The 23,408-nt window shown below is 39.9% G+C and overlaps 1 protein-coding gene and 1 pseudogene across 1 annotated transcript; both read left to right on the forward strand.

The window, feature by feature from the left end:
- Nucleotides 1-13,335: 13,335 nt before the first annotated feature.
- Nucleotides 13,336-13,747, forward strand: LOC123845344 (small ribosomal subunit protein uS12-like; annotated as a pseudogene).
- A 164-nt stretch (nt 13,748-13,911) lies between these two features.
- Nucleotides 13,912-16,620, forward strand: LOC129045859 (small ribosomal subunit protein uS10-like). Its single transcript, XM_054507794.2, has 2 exons — nt 13,912-13,915; nt 14,998-16,620. Exons 1-2 carry the CDS (start codon nt 13,912-13,914, stop codon nt 15,384-15,386), a joined length of 393 nt encoding a protein of 130 aa, XP_054363769.1. The 3' UTR covers nt 15,387-16,620.
- The last annotated feature ends 6,788 nt before the right edge of the window (nt 16,621-23,408 follow it).

Below are 23,408 nucleotides of genomic sequence, written 5' to 3' on the forward strand. Positions count from 1 at the left end.
TAGAGATGCAAAACATGGATAGAAAATGCAGGATGGAATTGCCACAAAATTAAATCATGTTAAATAGTATACACATCAAAATTTAAGCATAGATGGATATTTAAAAGTATAAAAATAAGACAAAATATCTTAGTAGCTTACTTTTTTTTTTTTAAAGATTTTATTTATTTGAGAGAGAGAGAGGAGAGGGACAAGCAGACTTCACACTGAGCACAGAGCCTGATATAGGGCTCAATCGCACAACCCCATACCACAACCCGAGCTGAAGTCAAAAGTCAGAGGCCCTGGGGCACTTGGGTGGTTGAGCGTCTGTCTTCAGCTCAGGTCATGATCCCAGGGTCCTGGGATCGAGTCCCACATCAGGCTCCTTGCTCAGTGGGGAGCCTGCTTCTCCTTCTGCTTGCCACTCCTCCTGCTTGTGTGCTCTCTCTCTCTCTGACAAATAAATAAATAAAATCTCAAAAAAAAAAAAGAATAAACTCCAATTTTATCAGATCCAAGTGTATTATTTAGGCAATGACATCACACAAAGTGGAAAGTCTCTTTCTTCTCATATACAGGAAGCTATTTGGGACCTGCCCACCCAATTACCAAACAATAATGTCAAGGATTTCTCAGTCTCACAAGATACTGTAGACATTGGATTTCTAACTTTTCAGGATTGGCTTTTCCTTTATATGTTCTTCTTCTTTTTTTTCCTTAAGATTTTATTTATTTATTTGAAAAAGAGCAAGAGAGAGAGCACAAGCAGGGGAAGCAGTAGGCAGAGGGAGAAGCAGACTCTCTGCTGAGCAAGGAGCCTGACATGGGACTTGATCCCAGGACCCTGGGATATGACCTGAGTGGAAGGCAGACAACTGACTGAGCCACCTAGACATCCCAGGCCACATGAGATCTTAAGGTGGGTATGGCAACACACAATAGTCTTAGTTAGGGATGTTGGGTCATTCACTATCAGGCAACCTACAGACTGAATTCAACCATGTGAGCAATCAGTCATTGCTGTGCAATGAAGCCCCAACAAAAACTCTGGACACTGAAGCTCAGGTGAGCTTTTGTGGTTGGGAATGATTCTTTATGGATTGTCACACCAATGTCAGAAAAACAATGCATTCTGATTCTACAGGGAGAGGAAACTTGGAGCTCTGAATTTGGTACATATAGATTCTGCTCATTGAGTTTCTTCATTTGGCTGATTTTATTTTATTTATTTATTTAGATTTTATTTATTTATTTGACAGAGAGAGTGACAGAACACAAGCAGGGGGAACAGCCAAGGGAGAAGGAGAAGCAGGTTCCCCGCTGAGCAGGGAGCCCAATGAGGGGCTTGATCCAGGGACCCCTGGGATCACAACCTGAGCCAAAGCAGATGCTTAACCATCTGAGCCATCTAGGCACCCCCATTTGGCTGATTTTAGTCTGTATCATTTTCCCCTGATAAACTGTAACTGTGAATATAATTTCAGGGCATTCTAGCAAATTATCAAAACAGGGTCATTTTGGGAACACCATGAACTTACAGTTGGTGTCAGGTGAGAACATGTTGAGGACTGTGACTTCTATGTTGTTGACCCATTTCTCTCTCTCAGATAAATAAATAAATAAATCTTAAAAAAAATCTGATGTGGCCGGGGTTCCTAAACAAAGACACTCCTATCAGGTACGGCAGATCACCTCCCAGAAGCTGAGGGCAAAAGCCAGACTTCTCTTTGAAAAAGGCCAAATTCTTTACTACACAAATCTGTTGTTGTGTTGGGTGTTCTATAAATGTCAGCTAGGTGAAATTGGTTAATAGTATGGGCCACATCTTCTATATATTTACCTATTTTCTGTCTATGTGTATCAATCATTGGGAGACAGGTATTGAAATCTTTAGTTATAACTGTGGATTTGTCTATTTATAGTTGTATTTCTATCAGTTTTTTCTTCATAAATACTCTGCTATAATGTGATTAAGGTTATTATGTCCTTTCAGTAAATTGACATCTTTATCATTATGGAATGACTCCCTTTATCCTTGGTAATATAATTTTGTTTTCTTTTTTTGTTTTTTTAAAGATTTTATTTATTTGAGAGAGAGAGAGCACAGGAGTGGTGGGGAGGGCAGAGGGAGAGGGAGAAGTGACTCCCCACTGAGCAGGGAGCCCGATACAGGGCTTGATCCCAGGACCCCAAGATCATGACCTGAGCCGAAGTCAGATGTATAACCTACCGAGCCACCTAGGCATCCCTGAATTATATCAGTTTTTGTTTATATGGAAATGTCTCCTTAATTTCTCCTTCATTTTTTGAGGGATAGTTGTGCTGGATATAGAACTCTTGGTTGACAATAGCATGTTGAATAGATCATTCAACTGCTTTCTGGCCTCCATTGTTTCCAATGAGAAACCAGCTGTTACTTATTGAGGATCTCTTGTATGTGATGAGTCATGTTTCTCTTGCTTCTTTCAAAATTCTTGGTCTTTTGATTGTTTTTCTATGACATATCAAGGTGTGGATGCCATTTAGTTTACCCTGAGGGTTCATTGGGCCTCTTGGATGTGCCAACTAATGTTTTTCAGACATTTCTGGGTGCTCTTTCTTTCTTTTTTTTTAAACAATCTTTTTTTTTTTTTTTTAAGATTTTATTTATTTATTTGACAGAGACAGAGTGAGAGAGGAAACACAAGCAGGGGGAGTGGGAGAGGGAGAAGCAGGCTCTCTGCTAAGCAGGGAGCCCGATATGGGGCCCAATCCTAGGACCCTGGGATCATGACCTGAGCTGAAGGCAGATGCCTAAAAACTGAGCCACCCAGGCGCCCTGGCTTTTATTTCTTTGAATATTCTTTCTGCCCATTTCCCTCTCCTCTTTCTGAGACGTCAGTTATGCTTGTGTTGGTTCACTTGATGGTGGTCCAGAGGTCTCAAATCTCAGTTCATTTTCTTCATTCTTTTTTATTTCAATCCTTCAGAATGGATAATCTCAATTGACTTTTCTCTATGTTCACTGATTCTTTCTTCTACCTGTTGAAATCTACTCTTCAGTCCATCTAGTGAGACAGTTTTTGGTTTCTTTATATATCTCATAAATTCTCACATATCTACATAAATTTTTTGTTGAAAACTGGACATTTTATTTATTTTTAAAAGATTATTTATTTGTTTATTTGAGAGAGAGAGCGTGCACAAGTGGGGGGCAGAGACAGAGGGAGAGAGAGAGAAGCAGATGCCCTGCTGAGCAGGGAGCCCCATGCAGTGCTCAATCCCAGGACCCCAAGATCATGACTTGAGCCAAAAGCAGATGCTTATCCAACTGAGCCACCAAGCGCCCCATAAACTGTACATTTTATTTTATTTTTTTAAGATTTTATTTATTTATTTGACAGAGAGTGCACGCACGAGAGAGAGCACAAGAAGGGGGAGCGGCGGGCAGAGGAAAAGGGAGAAGCAGGCTCCCCACTGAGCAGGGAGCCCGATGTGGGGCTCAATCCCAGGACCCTGGGATCATGACCTGAGCTGAAAGCAGACACTTAACCAACTGAGCTACCCAGGTGCCCCTAAACTGTACATTTTAAATTATGCAATGTGGTGGGGTGCCTGGGTGGCTCAATCGGTTGAGCATCCAACTCTTGATTTCAGATCAGGTCATGATCTCAGGGTCATGTGATCAAGTCCCACGTCAGGGTCTATGCTCAGTGTGGAGTCTGCCTGTCCCTCTCAATTTGTTCCTCCCCCAGCCCTATCTCTTTCTCTCTAAAATAAATAAATGAAACAAATCTTTAAATTATACAATGTGGCAACTTTGTAAATCAGATACCCTCTCCTCAAGATTTGTTTAATGAGTTTCCTGGACTAATTCTGTACAGTGTATATTCTTGTTATATGAACTCTCTGCTGAGTTAGATTAGTAGCCAATTTAATGATTGAATAGAGATTTACTCAAATATCTTAAAGAAATAAGTCTTCCAGGTTTTGCTAAATGACTCTGTGTGTATTGGAATATGGTTTCAATGATTTGTCAGGCAGTTTACACCTGTTATTAGCCTTCACTTGCTTGAGCAAAACCTTGAAGTCAGCCAGCATTGAGACATTATGGTCTTCTTAGGCCTTTCTTGGATGTGCATATACCATGCATATGGCATTACAAATTCCCAGGTTCCCAGGACTCTGTCAGATCTTCACAACTCTCCCTGTGGACATATTACTCTCCAACTTTTCCTTTTAAGATTTTTCATCAGCCTATTCTTAGCCACAGCTGTTAACACCTCTGGCAGCTTCAATGTTAAACAACTGCCACTGATTGTTTTTGATAAACTCCCTTTGGTTAGGACTATTCTTAAAGATTGAGTTCCGATTCAGGTCAAATAAAGGGAAGCTCTGAAAATGGCACTTTTAAATGAGCTGCCAGACAAGTCAAATAGTGACAATTCTCTGGGATTGGGGCTTTTGGGGAACTCTAAATCCATTTTCCCCTCTCCAACAGCTGCTAGCCTGCTGGTTTTCATAGCTACTGTAGTTGTGAGGTTATCAGCTTTAAATGGTACTTGGAAAGTGGGAGAAGAGGTATTGGATTAGGGAAAGTTAAGATGCCCCAAAGGTTATTGTTCTTACTGAGAGTCAGACATTTTTTGTGAATAAACACTCTTAGATTATCAAAAGACTTTGTTTAATTTCAAGGGTTTGAAAAAGTTGATTTTGGCAGTTTTTTTATCCAGATTTCTCATTGCCTTTATGGGGGAACTGATTTTTGGAGTTCCTTTTTTTTTTTATAAATTTCTTTCTTTTTTTTTTTTTTTTTAAGATTTTATTTATTTGACAGAGAGAGACACAGCAAGAGAGTGAACACAAGCAGGGGAAGTGGAAGAGGGAGAAGCAGACTTCCCGTGGAGCAGGGAGCCTGATGCAGGGCTCGATCCCAGGACCCCAGGATCACAACCTGAGCTGAAGGCAGATGCTTAACGACTGAGCCACCCAGGCACCCCAGATTTTTGGAGTTCCTTAATGCCATCCTGGAAGTTAGATAGCTCTCCATCTTTCTTTTGTGTTAGCATGGTATATCATTTTACATCCTTTTACTTTTATTCTATTTGTGTCTTTATTATATATATAATATGTAATATATATTTATATATTATATATATTTATATATTTATAATATATATTTATATATTATATATATTTATATATTTATAATATATTTATATGTTATATATTTATATATTTATAATATATATATAAAGTTTTCATTAAATCCAGTTGATTTTTTTTTAAAGATTTTATTTATTTGACAGAGAGAGACACAGCGAGAGAGGGAACACTGGCAGGGGGAGTGGGAGAGGGAGAAGCAGGCTCCCTGCTGAGCAGGGAGCCTGATGCAGGGCTTGATCCCAGGACCCTGAGATCATAACCTGAGCCAAAAGCAACGCTTAACAACTGAGCCACCCAGGCACCCCTAAATCCAGTTGATTTTTTTTAAGTGAGCTCTATGCACAAGAGTCACGCTCTACTGACTGAGCTAGCCAATTGCCCCTATTTGTGTCTTCATTTTAAAATGAGTTTCTTGGGGTGCCTGGCTGGATTTGTCAGTGGAGCATGTGACTCTTGATCTCTGGGTTGTGAGTTCAAGCCCTACATTGGGTGTAGAGGTTACTTAAAAATAAAATGTCAAAATATAAATAAATAAATAAATAAATTTTAAAAATGAGTTTCCTGATAGTTGTATTTGTTGGATATTGCTTTTTAAATGTTTTATTTTTATTTTTTAAAGGTTTCATTTATTTATTTTAGACAGGAGAGAGAAAGGGGGGGTAGAGGGAGAGAGAATCTGAAGCAGACTCTGCACTGAACATGGAGCTGGACATGGGGCTCGATCCCAGGACCCTGAGACCATAACCTGAGTGGAAATCAAGATTCTGCTTCCTGAGTGAGCCACCCAGGTGCCCCTGGATATTGCTTTTTTGAAATACAATTTGCAAATCCCTTTTTTTTTTTTTAAAGATTTTATTTATTTATTTGAGAGAGAGAGCACATGAGAGGGGGGAGGGTCAGAGAGAGAAGCAGACTCCCTGCCGAGCAGGGAGCCTGATGCGGGACTCGATCCCGGGACTCCAGGATCATGACCTGAGCCGAAGGCAGTCGCTTAACTGACTGAGCCACCCAGGCACCCTGCAAATCCCTTTTTAAATTGGGATGTTAAGAAGATTTAAAATTGTTTAATGATGTTGAATTTAAAGTTATCTATTTGCTAATTTCTTTGTTTGTTCCAGCTGCTCATTGTTCTCTCTTTGTCTCTCTTTTAAAAAAAAACTCTTTTGGGGGTGCCTGGGTGGCTCAGTCAGTTAAGTGTCTGACTTCGGCTCAGGTCATGATCTCAGGGTCCTGGGATAGAGCCCAGTGTTGAGCTCCCCACTAAGTGGGGAGTCTGCTTGTTGCTCTCTTTCTACTCCTCCCTCCCCTGCTCGTCTCTCTCTCTCAAATAAGTAAATACGATCTTAAAAAAAAAAAAAGTAAAAAACTCTTTTGGACTGAGTATTTTTTATGATTCTATTTTATCTTTTTCATTGCCCTTTAGCTCAAGTGTTTGGGATTTGTTTTGTTTTGAGTAGTTGCTTTATGGTCTATAGTATACATCTTTAACTTATCATTGTCTACTTTGAAGTAACATTATACAGTTTCACAAATTGTGTAAGAACCCACAACAACATACTTTATTTCTCCACTTCTAGTCTTTGTCCTATTGCTGCATATCATTTATTTCTACATATGTGATAAATCTCACATTACTTCTTTCTTTCTTTCTTTTCTTTTCTTTTTCTTTCTCTCTGCCTTTCTGCCTTCCTTTCAAAGTAGGCTCCATGCGGGGCTTGATCTCACAACCCTAAGATCAAGACCTGAGCTGAGATCAAGAGTTAGATGTTTAACCTACTGAGCCACCCAGGCACCCCTGTTATGTTTGCTTTAGTAGTCAGTTTTCTTTCTTTCTTTCTTTTTCTTTTTTAAGATTTTATTATCAAGTAATCTCTACACCTAACATGGGGCTCAAACTCACAACCCCAAGGTCAAGAGTCACATGCTCTACCAACTGAACCAGCCATGTGCCCTGTCAGTTTTCTATTAAAGAAATTTAAATTTAAATAACTTTATTTATTTTTAAAAAGATTTTATTTATTCATTTGACAGAGAGAGAGAGCACGAGCACAAGCAAGGGGATTGGCAGGTAGAGGGAGAAGGAGAAGCAGGCTCCAGGAGCTCAATGCGGGGCTCAATCCCAGGACCCTGGGATCATGACCTGAGTGGAAGGCCGATGCTTAACCAATTGTCACCCAGGCGCCCCATAAACTTAAATAACTTTAAAAGGTCTTTCACATTCACCCACATATTTATCATTTCTAGAGCTCTTCATTTTTTGGTATAGATTCAGATTTCCATTTGATAATATTCTCCTTCTTTCTGGAGGCTTCCTTTAACATTCTTGTACTTCAGGTGTGCTTGTATGAATTTCTTCAGATTTTGTATGCTGAAAACGTCTTTATTTGGCCACCGTTTGTTTGTTTGTTTGTTTTTAGATTTTATTTATTTATTTGACAGAGAAATCTGCTGCATTATCTTTATAGTCTGTAAATAAGTTGCCTTTTAAAAATTTGTTTTTAAGATGATTTTCTCTTTATCAGTAGTTCTAAGCAACTTGATTGTGATGTACTTTTGTTCCTCTATCTTGGGTTTGAGGTTTGTTGACATTCTTGGATCTCCAGATTTAAGTTAAACATTTTTTTTTTTCTTTTTAAGTAGGCTTCATGCCCAATGTGGAGCTTGAACTCATGACCCAGAGATTAAGAGTTGCATGCTCTACCAACTGAGCCAGCCAGGAGTCCCAGATCTGTGAATTTATAATTTTCATCAGTTTGGAAAATTTTTTATCCATTAGGCTTTAAAATATTTCTTCTGCCTGACCCTTGCTTCACTTTCAGGGACTGTGTATATTGGGCCACTTGAAGCTGTCTCATATCTCACCATGTTTTGCTTGTATTTTTCAATGTTCTTTTTCCTTTTGTGTGTTTCCTTTTGTACAGTTTCCATTGCAACATCTTCAAGTTCTCTAATCATTTTTCTGTTGTGTCTAATCTGTTACTAATCCTCTTATAAACTGAACTGTGTCCCCCCTCAGAGTTCATATGTTGAAACCCTAATCCCCAGTATTACTTTATTTGGAGATAGGGCCTTTACGGAAGTAATTAAGGTAAAATGAGACCATAAGGGTGGGGCCTAACCTAATAGGACTGATGTCCTTATAAGAGGAAGAGAAATTCGAAGTGTTTGCATACAGAGAAAAGGCCATGTGAGGACACAGCAAGAAGGTGGCCATCTGCTAGTCAAAGGAAGAGTCCTTTTTAGAAGCAAACTTTGCTGGAAACTTGATCTTGAACATTAGCCTCCAGAACTGTGAGAAAATAAGCTTCTGTTTTGTCTTTTTTTTTTTAAGATTTTATTTATTTATTTGACAGAGAGAGACACAGTGAGAGAGTGAACACAAGCAGGGGAAGTGGAAGAGGGAGAAGCAGGCTTCCCGTGGAGCAGGGAGTCTGATGCAGGGCTCGATCCCAGGACCCCAGGATCACAACCTGAGCTGAAGGCAGATACTTAACGACTGAGCCATCCAGGCGCCCCAATAAACTTCTGTTGATTAAGCCATCCAGCCTGTAGTTCTGTTATGGAGGCCCTAACACATTAATACAAATACCATGCAGTGTATTTTTCATCTCTAAAAGTTCTATGTGGGGGCATCTGGATGGCTCAGGCAGTAAAGCCTGTGACTCTTAATCTTAGGGTCATGAATTCAAGCCCCACGTTGGGTGTTGAGCTTACTTAAAATAATACTAATGATAATAATAAAATAAGAAACTTCTAAAAAAATAAAAAAGTTATATGGGAATTTTATGTGGTTTTTAAAGACTTTTTAAAAATTTATTTGAGAGAGAGTGTGCGAGCATGGGTAGGGGCAGGGAGAGGGACAAGCAGACTCTGTGCTGAGCATGGAGTTCCATACGGGGCTCAATCTCATGACCTGAGCCAGAATCAAGAGATGGATGCTTAACTGACTGAACACCCCAGGTGTCCCAGTTATATGTGAATTTTAAAAAATATCTTCCATGCTTTTCAACATTCTCATAATTTCTTGTACTTTTTTGAAATTATGGAATAAATGCCTATCATTTGTGTCATTTATTTTTTTTTTTAAGATTTTTATTTGAGAGAGCACAGGCAGGGGGAGTGGCAGGCAGAGGGAGAGGGAGAAGCAGGCTCCCCCATGAGCAGAGAGACTGACGTGGGGCTGGATCCCAGGACCCTGTGACAATGACCCAAGCTGAAGGCAGATGCCCAACCAACTGAGACACCCAGGCGCCCCTCATTTGTGTCATTTCTGAATTTCTTTCTTTCTTTCAAGATTTTATTTATTTATTTGTCAGAGAGAGAGACTGCACGAGAGAGCACCCACACTTGCACACAGGGAGAGGGGCAGAAGGAGAAGCAGTCTCCCCACTGAGCAAGGAGCCCAATGTGGGACTCGATCTCAGGACCCTGGGATCATGACCTGAGCCGAAGGCAGACACTTAACCAACTGAGACACCCAGGTGCCCCTCTGAATCTATTTCTATAATTTGATTTTTCTCCTCATTATGGATTGTATTTTCCCGTGTATTTGCTGCCTAATAATTTTTTTAAAGATTTTATTTATTTGTTTATCAGAGAGAGAGAGCACAAGCAGGGGGAGCAGCAGAGGGAGAAGCAGGCTCCCTGCTGAGCATGGAGCCCAATGCGGGACTTAATCCCAGGACCCTGAGATCATGACCTTAGCTGAAGGCAGACGTTTAACTGAGCCACCCAGGCGTCCCCCTAATAATTTTTTATTGGATGACAGACAGTGTGAATTTTACATTCTTGGGTGAATTTTTTTTTTTTTTTTTTGTAGTTTAAATATTGTAAATATTGTGTTTATTCTGGGATGCTGTTAAATTACTTGGAAACAGTTTGGTCCTTTCATGGGTTGCTTTTCAGCTTTGTTAGGTAAACTCAGAGCTGTCTTTATTCTAGAGTTACTGGCCCCACTACTGAGGCAATCCTTTTCAGTATTCTATGCTAGCCCTGTGTATTACAAGTTTGCTCCACTCTGATTGTTGGGAATATGAACTATTTTCAACCCTGTATATTTTCTGGGAGTTACTCTGCATCTTCTACCCAGTGGTTCTTTCACTGGTCTATGGCAGTTTTCTCACACTATGTGTTGATCAGTATACAACTGAAGACTAAAGGGAAATCCCCTGTATATCTCTGCAGCTCTTTCCTCTCCAATATTTTGCCCTGTAAATTATAGATGCCCTGATCTGTCCAAATTCTCAACTACACTCCTCAACTCAAGGAGACCCTGTGCCGTGTTTCTCTTCACTGTGCTGACATCAAGAAACTATCTCCTACTATGTTGCTAGGTGATTCATTTTCTCTTCCTCTTCTCCCTGGGACCACTCTTCTGCATTGCCCCTTGTCCACTTTAGGAAATCCTTTATTTTTTTTTTAATTGAAGTATTATTGACACACAATGTTAATTGGTTTCAGGTGTACAACATAATGATTCAGGAAGTCTATATGTTATGCTATGCTCACCATAAGTTTAGCTAACATCTGTCACCATACAACACTATTATGATATCATTGACTATATTTCTATGTTGTACCTCTTATCCCCATAACTTACGCACTCCATAACTGGATTTTTTTTTTTTTTTTTTTTTTAGAGGGAGAGTGCACATGAGTGCATATGAGCATGGGGGGAGAAGCAGAGGGAGAGAGAGAATTTTAAGCAGCCTCCACACTCAGCATAGAACTCAACCTGGGGCTCGATCTCTCACTGAGATCATGACCTGAGTCAAAATCAAGAGTCAGACACTTTACTGACTGAGCCACCCAGGTGCTCCATAACTGGAAACTTTTACCTCCCACTCTCCTTCACCCATTTTGCCCATCCCCTCTGACATCCACCGTTTGTTCTCTGTATTTAAGGCTCTCCCCTCTGGCAATGTCCAGTTTGTTTTCTGTATTTATGGATGTTTTTCTGTTTTTAAAATTTTTTTTTAAGATTTTAAGTAATCTTGGGGCACCTGGGTGGCTCAGTCATTGGGCGTCTGCCTTCAGCTCGTGTCGTGATCCTGGGGCCCTGGGATCGAGCCCCGCATCGGGCTCCTTGCTCTGTGGGAAGCCTGCTTCTCCCTTTCCCACTCCCCCTGCTTGTGTTCCCTCTCTCACTGTGTCTCTCTCTGTCAAATAAATGAATAAAATCTTAAAAAAAAAAAAGATTTTAAGTAATCTCTACACACAATGTGGGACTTAAATTTACAATCCCAATATTGAGAGCTGCGTGCTCTACTGACTGAGCCAGTCACGTGCCCGTTGTCTGTGTTTTTAGTCATTTAAGGTTGTGGAGTACTTCTTGTCCCTGCTATTTCCATGTTTAGAAGTGGAAGTCTCCCTGAAAGTGTTTAAGTACTTGGTCCTTCCGGTTGAACAGGTGCAAATAGCAATATAGCAATAATGTGTGATTAGTGTGATCTTGTGATGTCAGCACCAGCAAAATTTCTTTGGATTACATTAGATTCTAAAGAAAGTAAACTTGAGCAAATCTGTGAAGGTGTATTATAGGCTCTTCTAGGTCAAAGCAAATAGCATCTGATGATCTTTACAAACTGATAATAGATTTTTTAAAAATCTTTTGCAAGATCGATACATGCATAACAGCTGGTTTGATTTGTCCCAGGCAATATATCATTTCTAGAACAATAGCTGTAATTGGAATCACTATCTGATAAATTTTATGACCCTCAGTCATTCTCCAGGATCACAAGCTAAACAGGGGACTTGAATGGGGATATTTTAAATATCAACATTCCTGCACATACCAAGCTAGGAAGCAAGGATCAAGAAATACCAAAAAAATCTTACTATTGTGTTGGCCACATTTTCTGATCATAATGAGATACAATTAGAAATTAATAATGAAAACATAACTTAGGGATGTTTGGGTGGCTCAGCTGGTTAAGCATCTGACTCTTGATTTTGGCTCAGGTCATGATCTCAAGGTCATGGGATCTAGCCCTGCATTGGGCTCTGTGCTCAGCATGGAGTCTGCTTGAGGCTCTCTTTCCTTCTCCCTCTAACCCTCTCCCCACCCCCCGCTCTCTCTCTCTAAAATAAATAAATAAATCTTCTAAAAAACATAAGTTTTATTTATTATTATTGTTAATATTTTTAAAGATTTTATTTATTTACCTGACAGAGAGAGAGAGAGAGCACAGGTAGGCAGAGTGGTAGGCAGAGGAGAGGGAGAAGCAGGCTCCCCGCTGAGCAGAGAGCCTGATGTGGGGCTCAATCCCAGGACCCTGGGATCACCACCCAAGCTGAAGGCAGACACTTAACTGGCTGAGCCACCCAGGCACCCCAGAAAACATAAGTTTTAAATGCACACATTTGGAAAACTTAAAACACATCTCTATGGACTTCTATGGAAAAAACAAGATCCATAGCTGAAATAAATAATTCAAGATACTGAGTATTGTTTAATATATGATTACCACTTATGTAATCATATATTACATTTGTGTATATATATTTGCAGGTATATATAAAAATTATTTGGAAATATACCTCCAAAATTTAACACTGGGCACTTGTATTGGGGGAATGTATAAAACCATGTAGATGGGATCGGTAGTAGGATGGAAACTTCACTGAATACCATTTCACACTTTTCATCTTTGATTTCCGGTGAAGGCTTTAGATGTCTACAGTCCTTGCTGACATTTTAAATGCAGCCTCAAGTGAGACCCTGAGCTAAAACCACTCATCTAAGCTATTCCCAGATCCTATAGAGACTACTTAAAGATAATAAATGTTTATTGCAGGGGCACCTGGGTGGCTCAGTCGTTAAGTGTCTGCCTTTGGCTCAGGTCATGATGCCAGGGTCCTGGGATCAAGCCCCGCATTGGGCTCCCTGCTCAGCGGAAAGCCTGTTTCTCCCTCTCCCAATCCCCCTGCTTTGTATTCCCTCTCTCTGTCAAATAAATAAATAAAATCTTTGAAAAAATAATAAATGTTTATTGCTTTCAGCTGCTAAGTTAGTAATTTGTTATGCAATAGATAACTAATACACCAGTCCTCACAAAGGTTTTTGGTTGGAATTTCTGTTGCCCGTGTGGTTAGAAAAGTTTTAAGTAGAAATATGACAACTGGCAGAAGCAAATACTTTCTTAGGAAGAGCTTATTTTTGCTGCCCTGCTTCTCTCTTTAGCTCAGGGTCATAACATCGGCAGGATGGGCAAGTGTCATGGCCTCCACACTGCCAGGAAGTTCTACAGCCACTGACGAGATCAGAAGTGGCATGATGAACAGTACAAGAAAGCCAATTGGGTCACAGTCCTAAAGGCCAACCCTTTTGGAGGCACTTCCCATGCAAAAGGAATTATGCTGGAAAAAGTAGGGGTTGAAGCCAAGCAGCCAAATTCTGCCATCAGGAAGTGTGTCAGAGTCCAGCTGGTCAAGAATAGCAAAAAAAAAATTTTGTACTCAACGATGGTTGTTTGAATTTTATTGAGGAAAATGATGAGGTTCTGGTTGCAGCATGCTGTTGTTGACATTCCTGGAGTTCGCTTAAAGGTTGTCAAAGGTTGTCAATGTCTCTCTTTTGGCCTTATACAAAGGCAAGAAGGAAAAACCAAGATCATAAGTTTTGATGGCAAAAACATGACAATAATAAATTTTCATAAACCAAAAAAAAAAAAAAGAAGAGCTTGTTTTTAACCCAGGTCTCAAAGAATTACTGAGGGTCAATTTCAAAGTAAGTAATAGTTCACAATGAGAGCCACAAAACACCTATAAGCAAAAGATATCATGAGTGAGAGCCAGAAAACCAATAAACGGCAGAAGTAGACATGTAAAGACTCCATATATTGAATTTTTATCAATGAAATAATCTAAAATGAATTGTTTAATATGCTTCAAGAGATAAAAGCAGGACCAAGAAACTATGAGCAGTAAAAGAAACCATAATGAACAACCAAGCAGATTTTTTTTAAAGAACAAAGTAGAACTTCTATAAATAAAAAATACATGATGTTAATTAAATAGTCAAGGGCTGATTAAATAGTAGACTAGACACAATCGAAAAGAGAACCAGTGCAGTAAAAAATAGATCCAAAGAATTTATCCAGAATGCTGTCCATGGATTCAAAGAGAAAATATGAATGAAGGGTTAAGAGAAATGGAGGACAGAATGAAAAAGTCAAACATATAGCTCAGTGGAGTTCCAGAGGAGATGATGGAGGGATTGGGGATGAAGCAATATTTGAAGATAAAGAATTTTTCAGGGTTGTTGAGAGAGATCAATCCTTAGATACAGAAAGCCCAACAAAATCTCGAGGGAATAAATAAAATGAAATTCAACAGAAACATATCACAATTTAACTGCAAATCAGAAAAGAACAAGAAATGATCTTAAAAAGCAGAGTAAGAAAGAAAGCGTATCAGAGGAAATAATACAAGTAAAAACAAAAATTAACGAAATAGAGATAAAATGATGCCATAGAGGGATCTATAAAGACAAAGCAGGTGTTAAAATAGACAAACTTGGGCGCCTGGGTGGCTCAGTCGTTAAGCGTCTGCCTTTGGCTCAGGTCATGGTCCCAGGGTCTTGGGATCGAGCCCTGCATCGGGCTCCCTGCTCCGCGGAGAGTTTGCTTCTCCCTCTCCCGCTCCTCCTGCTTGTGTTCCCTCTCTCGCTTTGTCTCTCTGTCAAATAAATAAATAAATAAAATCTTTAAAAAATAAAAAAATAAAAAAAAAATAGACAAACTTATAACAAGATTGATAATAAATAAGATTACATATGGCTCTTTGAGGAAGAGGTGGTCGCGGCTAAAGTGGAGGTTTGGGCACTTCCCTCCTGCTCCTGGCTCACCACCGTTCGCTCTCACTGAGGAACAAGTCAGTTAGGAAGCCAGGCCGCAGCTGTGGCTTTTAAAGACACTGGGCAGACACCCGTGGAACCAGAGGTGGCGATTTCCCGAATTAGAATTACTCTAACCAGATGCAACGCAAAATCTTTGGAAATGGTATGTGCTGACTTGATCGGAGGCACAAAGGAAAAGAATCTCAAAGTGAAAGGACCAGTTTGGATGCTTACCAAGACTCTGAGGATCACTACAAGAAAAACTCCTTGTGGTGAAGGTTCTAAGACTTGGGATCGTTTTCAGATGAGGATCCACAAGCAACTGATTGATTTGCACAGTCCTGAGATTGTTAAGCAGATTACTTCCATCAGTACTGAGTCAGGAGTTGAGGTTGAAGTCACCATTGTAAATGCTTAAATCAACCTTTTTAATAAATTGATTATCAGTTGTTAAAAAAAAAGATTACATATGAATAATACCAGGAATGAAAAGGGGGCCATAATTCTCTTAAAGTCTTTAAATATTATAGAAACTATCATGAACTTTATGTCAATAAATTAGTAAACTTAAGTGAAATGGATAGCATATTAGGATATATTTGGCTTCATATAAGAGAATACCTGATTGATAGTTGTTTGAGCAATAAGACATTTAATTAAAATATAGATGGATTTGGGGCAGACAGACGAATGCTTTCACATAGGTTTGGAACTAATCATTTTCCATACAACTTTTTTTTTTTTTAAAGATTTTATTCATTTACTTGACAGAGAGAGAGGGAACACAAGCAGGGGGAGTGGGAGAGCAAGAAGCAGGCTTCCCGCCACCAAGCAGGGAGCCTGATGTGGGGCTCGATCCCAGGACCCTGGGATCATGACCCGAGCCGAAGGCAGACGCTTAACGACTGAGCCACCCAGGTGCCCCGTACAACTTTTTTTTTAAAGTAAAACATTCATACAGAGAAAAGTGTACAAATCAAGTATATATCTCAAAATAATTTTTTCACAAAGTGAACAAATCCAAGTAACCATCACCCAGATCAAAATATGGAGCATTACTATACAACAGAGGCCTCCATGTGGCAGTAATAATTTAAAGCTTAACCCTCAAAAGTTCCTTTAGTCTATATGGATTCAGCTGGCTTGTATTTTAAAAGCACAAACATTTTCCTGCCCACCAAGTACGAAAAGAGCTACGAATTGAAATGTCTGTTTGCCCCTAGAATTCACATTCTTGCCTCAGCTATGCCCACTAACTGCGTTCTCTGATCCACCTGTGTGTGCTGAGGTTTCCAAGAGGCCCGCACGAGTGGACTGAGACCAGTGCCATGGTCAAAGTTTTGGGATGCAGCAGTAGTGTGCACCCTGAGGCCACCTGAGACCACTGAAGCCTATGCAGCAGCTTTGCCAGGCGGTGTATTGTCTTGCTAGGGACCACGTCTTTGCTTAAGGTCCAGTGTGTGTAGCTCTGCTCTGTAGAAGTATAAGCTGTAATATCCTGACATAAGCTGTAGTCACCTGCCAAGGTCAAAATACGAGGTGGCTTAAGACTTAAAGCCTCTTGCAGAAGTTAAAAGCTATATCTATACAGCTGTAAAAACTCACCTGGCTTTAATATAACCTCTTAAATTGCCCAAGTCAAAATCTACTAAGTATACTCTAAAGTCTAAAGCTCAAAGATACTTACCCTACTTCATAAACGCCTCTCCTGTAGATATTTTGTCACCCAGAATTTAAATCCCTATTTATTCACCAATGTTCACACCCAACATTTCAGATGTTGGGGGCTTTGAGGTTACACCCCTAAAATGTCGGTCTGTTTACTCCAGAGGCAAGGCCTGTCCCTGCATCTCTTATAGCATGGAAGACAACAATAATCAGAAGATTCTACTCTTTATCAGCAAGGCAGCTTCCTAGATGAAGGGAAATCTGTGCCCACTTCCCCAAACTTATGACTTAGGTAACGCCCCACTCCTCCTTCCAGGGAAGCTAAGAGTGAAGGAGAAGAGAGAGGCCAGGAGAATTATCCTAGTGAACCTCTCCTTGCAGTGAAGGAAACACCAAGTGATGGAGAAATGTACTCTCCCCAAACCAATTAGTTTAAAGTATCAGAAAACCATGCATCAGAAGTGAGGAGATGATCTCATCCTAGCAGGCCAAAATTTCTCTAGGAGAGTGTGTACCAGACCCAGGGAAAGGAGTCAGGACTTATGTACACGACTTGCCAAAAAGCTAGAGCTTTGAGAAGGTGCTCAGAAAATCTAAAAGCAAGCAGTAAGGGAGCCGATGAAAATCCACACTTCCTACTTTGTCTGAAAATAGCTAGGTCTTTATTAGTATATAAGAAATCATGTTCTCTACAAAAAGGGAGCAAAAGGTCATAAAGAGGAAACAAAGGAGATGAAAGGACAGTACATGAAATACAAAGGCCACAAGAGAGATGAAAAGGGAGTTGGGTAAGGCATGGGAGAACTACAGAAAATCTACACATTAATATACAACAAAAAGAGGCTAAGAGGGCGCCTGGGTAGCTCAGATGGTTAAGCGTCTGCCTTCAGCTCAGGTCATGATCCCAGGGTCCTGGGATTGAGTCCCACATCGGGCTCCCTGCTCCTTGGGAGCCTGCTTCTCCCTCTGCTTCTCTCTCTCTCTCTCTCGGTCTCTCATGAATAAATAAATAAAATCTTTAAAAAACAAACAAACAAACCAACCAAAAAGAGGCTAAGAACTGACATTATAGACAATGCAGTAAATGATGTGAAGGACAAATATGAGAAAGTCCCTTAAAATGTAGAGGAAAAGGAGAAAGGATGAAATAATAAGAGAAAAGATGACAGCAACAGAGGACAAAAACAGATTGATTTTTTTTTTTAAGTTTTATTTATTTAAGTAATCTCTACACCCAACATGGGGCTCAAACTCATGACCCTGAGATCAAGAGTCACATGCTGTACAGACTGAGCCAGCCAGGCATCCTGACAAAGAACAGATTTAAATCAAGAATTACTGCTGTTCTGGGGCACCTGGCTGGCTCAGCTGGTGGAGCATCTGACTCTTGATCTCAGGGGGGGTGTGAGTTCGAGCCCCATGTTGGGTATAGAGATTACTTAAAATAAAATCTTAAAAAAAAAAAAAAGGAATTACTGCTGTTCCTAAGGGAGGAAAAATGAACAAGAAGTCAAAATTGAAAGTTTTTGGAGCTAGAAAAAACCTAAGTATTAAGACTAAAGGGGATCACCATGTTGAATGAAAATGAACAGATAGACCTACATAGACATACTCTGGCAAAATTTTTTTAATTACAAAAAAAAAAAAATGCTACAACCTAAAGAGAATAAATAGGTTAGCTATAAAGAAAAAAATTTACATTTGATTTTAACTTTTTCAGGAATACTAAATATAGTGGAACAACATATACAGAATTTTTAGGGGAAAATTATCTGACATAGCCATAAGTCAGCAAAAAACCAAACGAGGCATTTTTGAAGTATAGTCCATGGACTCCTTGGGGTCTTTTTTTTTTTTTTCAAGATTTATTTATTTGAGAGAGAGAGTGAGAGAAAGCACAAGGGGAAAGGAGAGGGAGAAGCAGGCTCCCCACTGAGCAGGGAGCCTGACACAGGGCTGGATCCCAGGACCCTGGAATCATGACCTGAGCCAAAGGCAGACGCCTAACCGACTGAGCCACCCAGGTGCCCCGACTCCTTGGGGTTTTAGAAATCTTTCCAGGGTATCTACAAGGTCAAAGCTATTTTTGAAATAATACGAAGTCATTATTTGGCTTTTTACTTTGTTAATATTTGCACTGTCCATGCAAAAGCAATAGTTAAAATTGTTGGCAGCTTGGCACAAATCAATGCCATGTACCAACTGCACTAGTAATTATGTTCTTCACCACCACATACTCTCATGTGTCCTTGATGAAACAATAAAAAATATTAATTTTACTAAATCTTGAACCTTAAATGCACTTTTTTTAATATTCTGTGCAGCAAATAGGAAGTATATATAATGCACTGCTGCTGTTTAGTGAAGTATCATGGTCGTCTTGAGGAGAAGCACTTGTGCAATTGGGTTACAAGCTGAACTAGCTACTTTTTTCACGTACTACCATCTTTACTTGAAAGAAGGACAGACAAACCATTGTTATTGAGACTTAGGCACAGGCAGACATTTTCTTGAAAATGTACAAAATGAGCTTATCGCTTCAAAGAAAACAATTGACTATATTTTGCCATTAAAAATTTTGCGATTTCAAGTGAAAATTAAAATATTAGAAAAACTGTATCTGCCACTCTGAGCTCAGATCCTTACTACTTAAAGACTTTTCTGATGAGATCAGTGGTAATGTAAATGAAAGTGATTTTTAAAAATATTGATTAATAATATATGTTAACATTTGGAAGACAGGCATAACTCAGTGGACCAATAATTTCCAAATGACCAAATGCATGATGTTACAAAATTATGCCTGGGTAAAAAATCCATTCAATGTGAAAGATAAATCAATAGATTCTAATTTAACAGAGTATGAACATTCATTGATATGGTTTTAAATTCCACATTGAAATTAATCTTTAGGAAACTACTATTTGCTGAATTCTGGTACAGTAGCAAAGAAGAATATCCAAAATTACCTGAAAAGATTATTAAAATACTCCCCCTCTTCAAAATACTTTTCCCTTTTCCAATTACATATTGGTGTGAAGCCAGATTTTCTTCATATATTCCAACTAAAATAACATATTACAACAGATTGGATGCAGAAATGTATGAGCTTCTATTAAGATAGACATTAAACATATTTGCAAAACAGTATTTTATAACCAACCAAATGAATGTTCCTGAGTGAAGACAAATGTATTCTTAGATATGTAAGGGCTCAGTAAATAGACCTACCTGCCCTTCTTAAAAGAAATTGCTTGTTTTTTTTTTTAAAGATTTTATTTATGTATTTATGTATTTATTTGAGAGAGTCAGCGTGCTGCAGGGGGCGGGGGGGGGGGGGGTGGCGCGAGGGCTGAAGGGGAGGGAGAGAAGAATCCCAAAGGGACTCCTGCTGAGTTTGGAGTCCATTCAGGGCTCTATCCCAGGACCCTGAGATCATGACCTGAGCTGAAACCAAGAGTTGGATGCTCAAATGAGGCAGCCGGGCGCCCCTTAAAAATTACTTGAGGATTTATTTCTGCCATTAAATATATGAATAATTATGACCACAAGAATGGAGAAATTGGGTGATAAAAGGATTGTTTTGTGAATTATAAATTGCCTCCAAATTATATGTACTATGGTTGGAAAGGAGCAGTTCCTCAAAAAGGGGAAGGGATGTGAGACAAACCAAAAACTAGGAATCAGCGCATCACCTTATCGAAGCCCCTCTGTTTAGAATGTCCACCTCCTTCTGCGCTCATCCAAATCCCATTATATTTCAAGATAAAGTTCAGGTCCCATGTAGAAGCTCAGTACTGGAAAGGAGCAGGAGAGAGGAAAATCATTTATCTTGAGACCTATTATTATGTACCTGTCTGGGGGTTCAAAATTCATTCACTTTTAATCCTTACAGGAAACCGGAAGACTATGGGTTTTTTTGGTTTTTTTTTTTTTTAAGATTTTATTTATTTGACAGAGAGAGACACAGCGAGAGAGGGAACACAAGCGGGGGGAGTGGGAGAGGGAGAAGCAGGCTTCCCGCCAAGCAGAGAGCCCGATGTGGGGCTCGATCCCAGGACCCTGGGACCATGACCTGAGCCGAAGGCAGACGCTTAACCACTGAGCCACCCAGGCGCCCCAGAAGACTAGGTTTTGCTATCCCCATTTTATAGACAAAGAAATCGAAATTCAAAGAGATTAAACCACTTGCCCATTGTCATCCTACTAGCTAGAGGTGGAATTTGGATGTAAACTCAGATCTTTTTTACTTTGACTTTCATGACCTTTGCATTTCACTATACTATCTTAAAGTTCATCTTATTTAATCTAAATAAGCCCTGCCCAATCTGCTGTTTAAATCCTCATCAAGACATCCCCATGAATGGTTAACAGCCCAATCCCCTCCAGGAGCAAAGAATTCCACACATTTTAATGCTGTCCATTATATCCATTGACTGCACTAAAAAGTTTCTTCTCAATATTAAGCTGACATAGTTCTTCTGAAGCTGTTATGCATAAATCTTAATAATACCCTTTGGTATTATTAAGGGTATAATGAACTAATGAGAGAGACCATTAGTGGGATATTGATTCTCTTCTTCATTTAAATGTTTTATTTCTTTATTATTATTTTTTAAAGTAGGCCCCACACCCAATGTGGGGCCTTGAACTCATGACCCGGAGATCAAGAGTCACATGCTCTACCACTGAGCCAGTCAGGTGCCCCTCTTCTTCTTTTACATAGGAATAGAATTTTTTGCCTCAGCACAGAGGCAGATGGACCATGAAGCTAATGAAACTGAAGCTTTAGAGCTCCTCACCTGCTGGGGCCCTGGCAGATGCTGGGAGCTGTGGAGTGTTCTAGATGGAGAAGGGAACAGATTGAAATTAGGAAGCATTTCTGAGGAATTAGCTAAAGAAATCTCAGAAGAAAGGGACCTGAAACTCCAAAGCTCCAATAATTTATTGTAATTTCTTTTCTCATACTTAACAAATATATTTGTACCTAATTTTATACTGGAAACTTTGTATTATTTTCCTTAAAGAGGATTCCAAAACTTGTATCCAGTCTCACAAAATCTGGACCAGAGCCTTGGTTTGATCCATATTTTCACTACTGTATTTATATTTGGGTAATTTACATGAGAGAGATTAATTCCTATCTTGTTTAACCTATTATTAGTTTGGATCTCAATCACAGTAGTCAGACCAGTTTTGTGATGCAGAATGCTGAAGTGTCATTCTGCCATGGGCATACAAGACCACCTCCACTCTACTACCAGCATCAGAGTCAACTGACCCAGGGGAGTCCTGACGCAGGCCAGGCCAGTAATTCCTGGTCTGTGATTTCTGAACTTGGACTGGAGAGTCAGTCTCCCTGGTTACCTGCACTTTAAGCTGTAGAGCATGGGATCACCTGGCAACTGTGTCTCTTTACAATTGTGTTTCATTACTTCCATAGGGAAGAAGTCAGTATGCACTAAGAGAACATAGGAGAAAGGGAAGAAAGGATGAGTGCTATAGAAATTCTGTCTTTTCAGTTATTCCTTCAGCCCAACTGCATTTTTTGCCCCTCTTTTTTTTTTTTTTTTTTAAGATTTTTATTTATTTATTTGACAGAGAGAGAGCACGAGCAGGGGGAGCAGCAGAGGGAGAAGCAGGCTCCCCGCTGAGCAGGGAGCCTGATGAGGGGCTCAATCCCAGGACCCTGTGATCATGACCTGAGCCAAAGGCAACTGTTCAACCGACTGAGCCACCCAGGCGCCCTCATTTTTGCCCTTCTTGTACAGTTTGGTTCATCAATTCTTCCTTGACCAGGAGAATTATACCAATAAATTCCTGGTTTTGTCTAAGCTAGTTTTTTTTTTTTTAAGATTTTATTTATTTATTTTGACAGAGAGAGACACAGTGAGAGAGGGAACACAAACAGAGGGAGTGGGAGAGCTGAGCAGGGTGCCTGATGCGGGGCTCAATCCCAGGACCCTGGGATCGTGATCTGAGCCGAAGGCAGATGCTTAACGACTGAGCCACCCAGGTGCCCCATTGTCTAAGCTAGTTAAGTAGGGTTTCTGTCTCTTGTAACCAAGAGGCCTGCCTGGCTGGCTGTTGGTAGAGCATGTGACTCTTGATCTCAGGGTCATGAGTTTAAGCCCCACACTGGGCGTGGAGCCTACTTGAAAATAAATAACTAAAATAAAACTCATTATGTACTCTCATAAGGTATATATGAAGCAAGCCAGGAAAAGGGCCCAGGAACTCCCAGCCTGTACCTTTTCATGTTAACAATTTGCCTGTGACTCTACATCTCCTGAGCAACTAAATTCATGGATCCAACTGCCTAACTGACAGAATATCTCAAAGGTACCTCAAAACCATCATCTTTCCTCTCAAACCTTTGCCTTCAGGGTTCCTCATCACAGTAAATGGCATCACTACTCACATTTGGTGCCCAAATCTCAAACTTGGATGAGGTCCATGCATTATAAAACATACCCTGTCCTGGCTCCTGCCTATATACTACTCCTGCCTCCATTCTCTACCTCCAGCCACCTGGTTTATCTAAAATTAATGAGGTAACATCTCCCTTTCCCCTAGTGGTCCTCCACTGTATGCATTTTTGCATAGAACTTTCCTGTGTAAAACCCTAACTCCTATGTAAGGTACTCAAAATGGAGAGCTATGGATGTCCCTATACCCACAGGCCCCCTGCCTTCCCTGCTCTTCTGTCTGTAACAGATACAGCTTGAAGAGATAATCCTTACATATCTAGGAGTTTGAAACAAATGGGGTA

Source organism: Mirounga angustirostris, unplaced genomic scaffold (genome assembly GCF_029215605.1).
Source record: "Mirounga angustirostris isolate CCGP_5_RB_7025 unplaced genomic scaffold, mMirAng1.0.hap1 SCAF_6, whole genome shotgun sequence".
NCBI lineage: Eukaryota > Metazoa > Chordata > Mammalia > Carnivora > Phocidae > Mirounga > Mirounga angustirostris.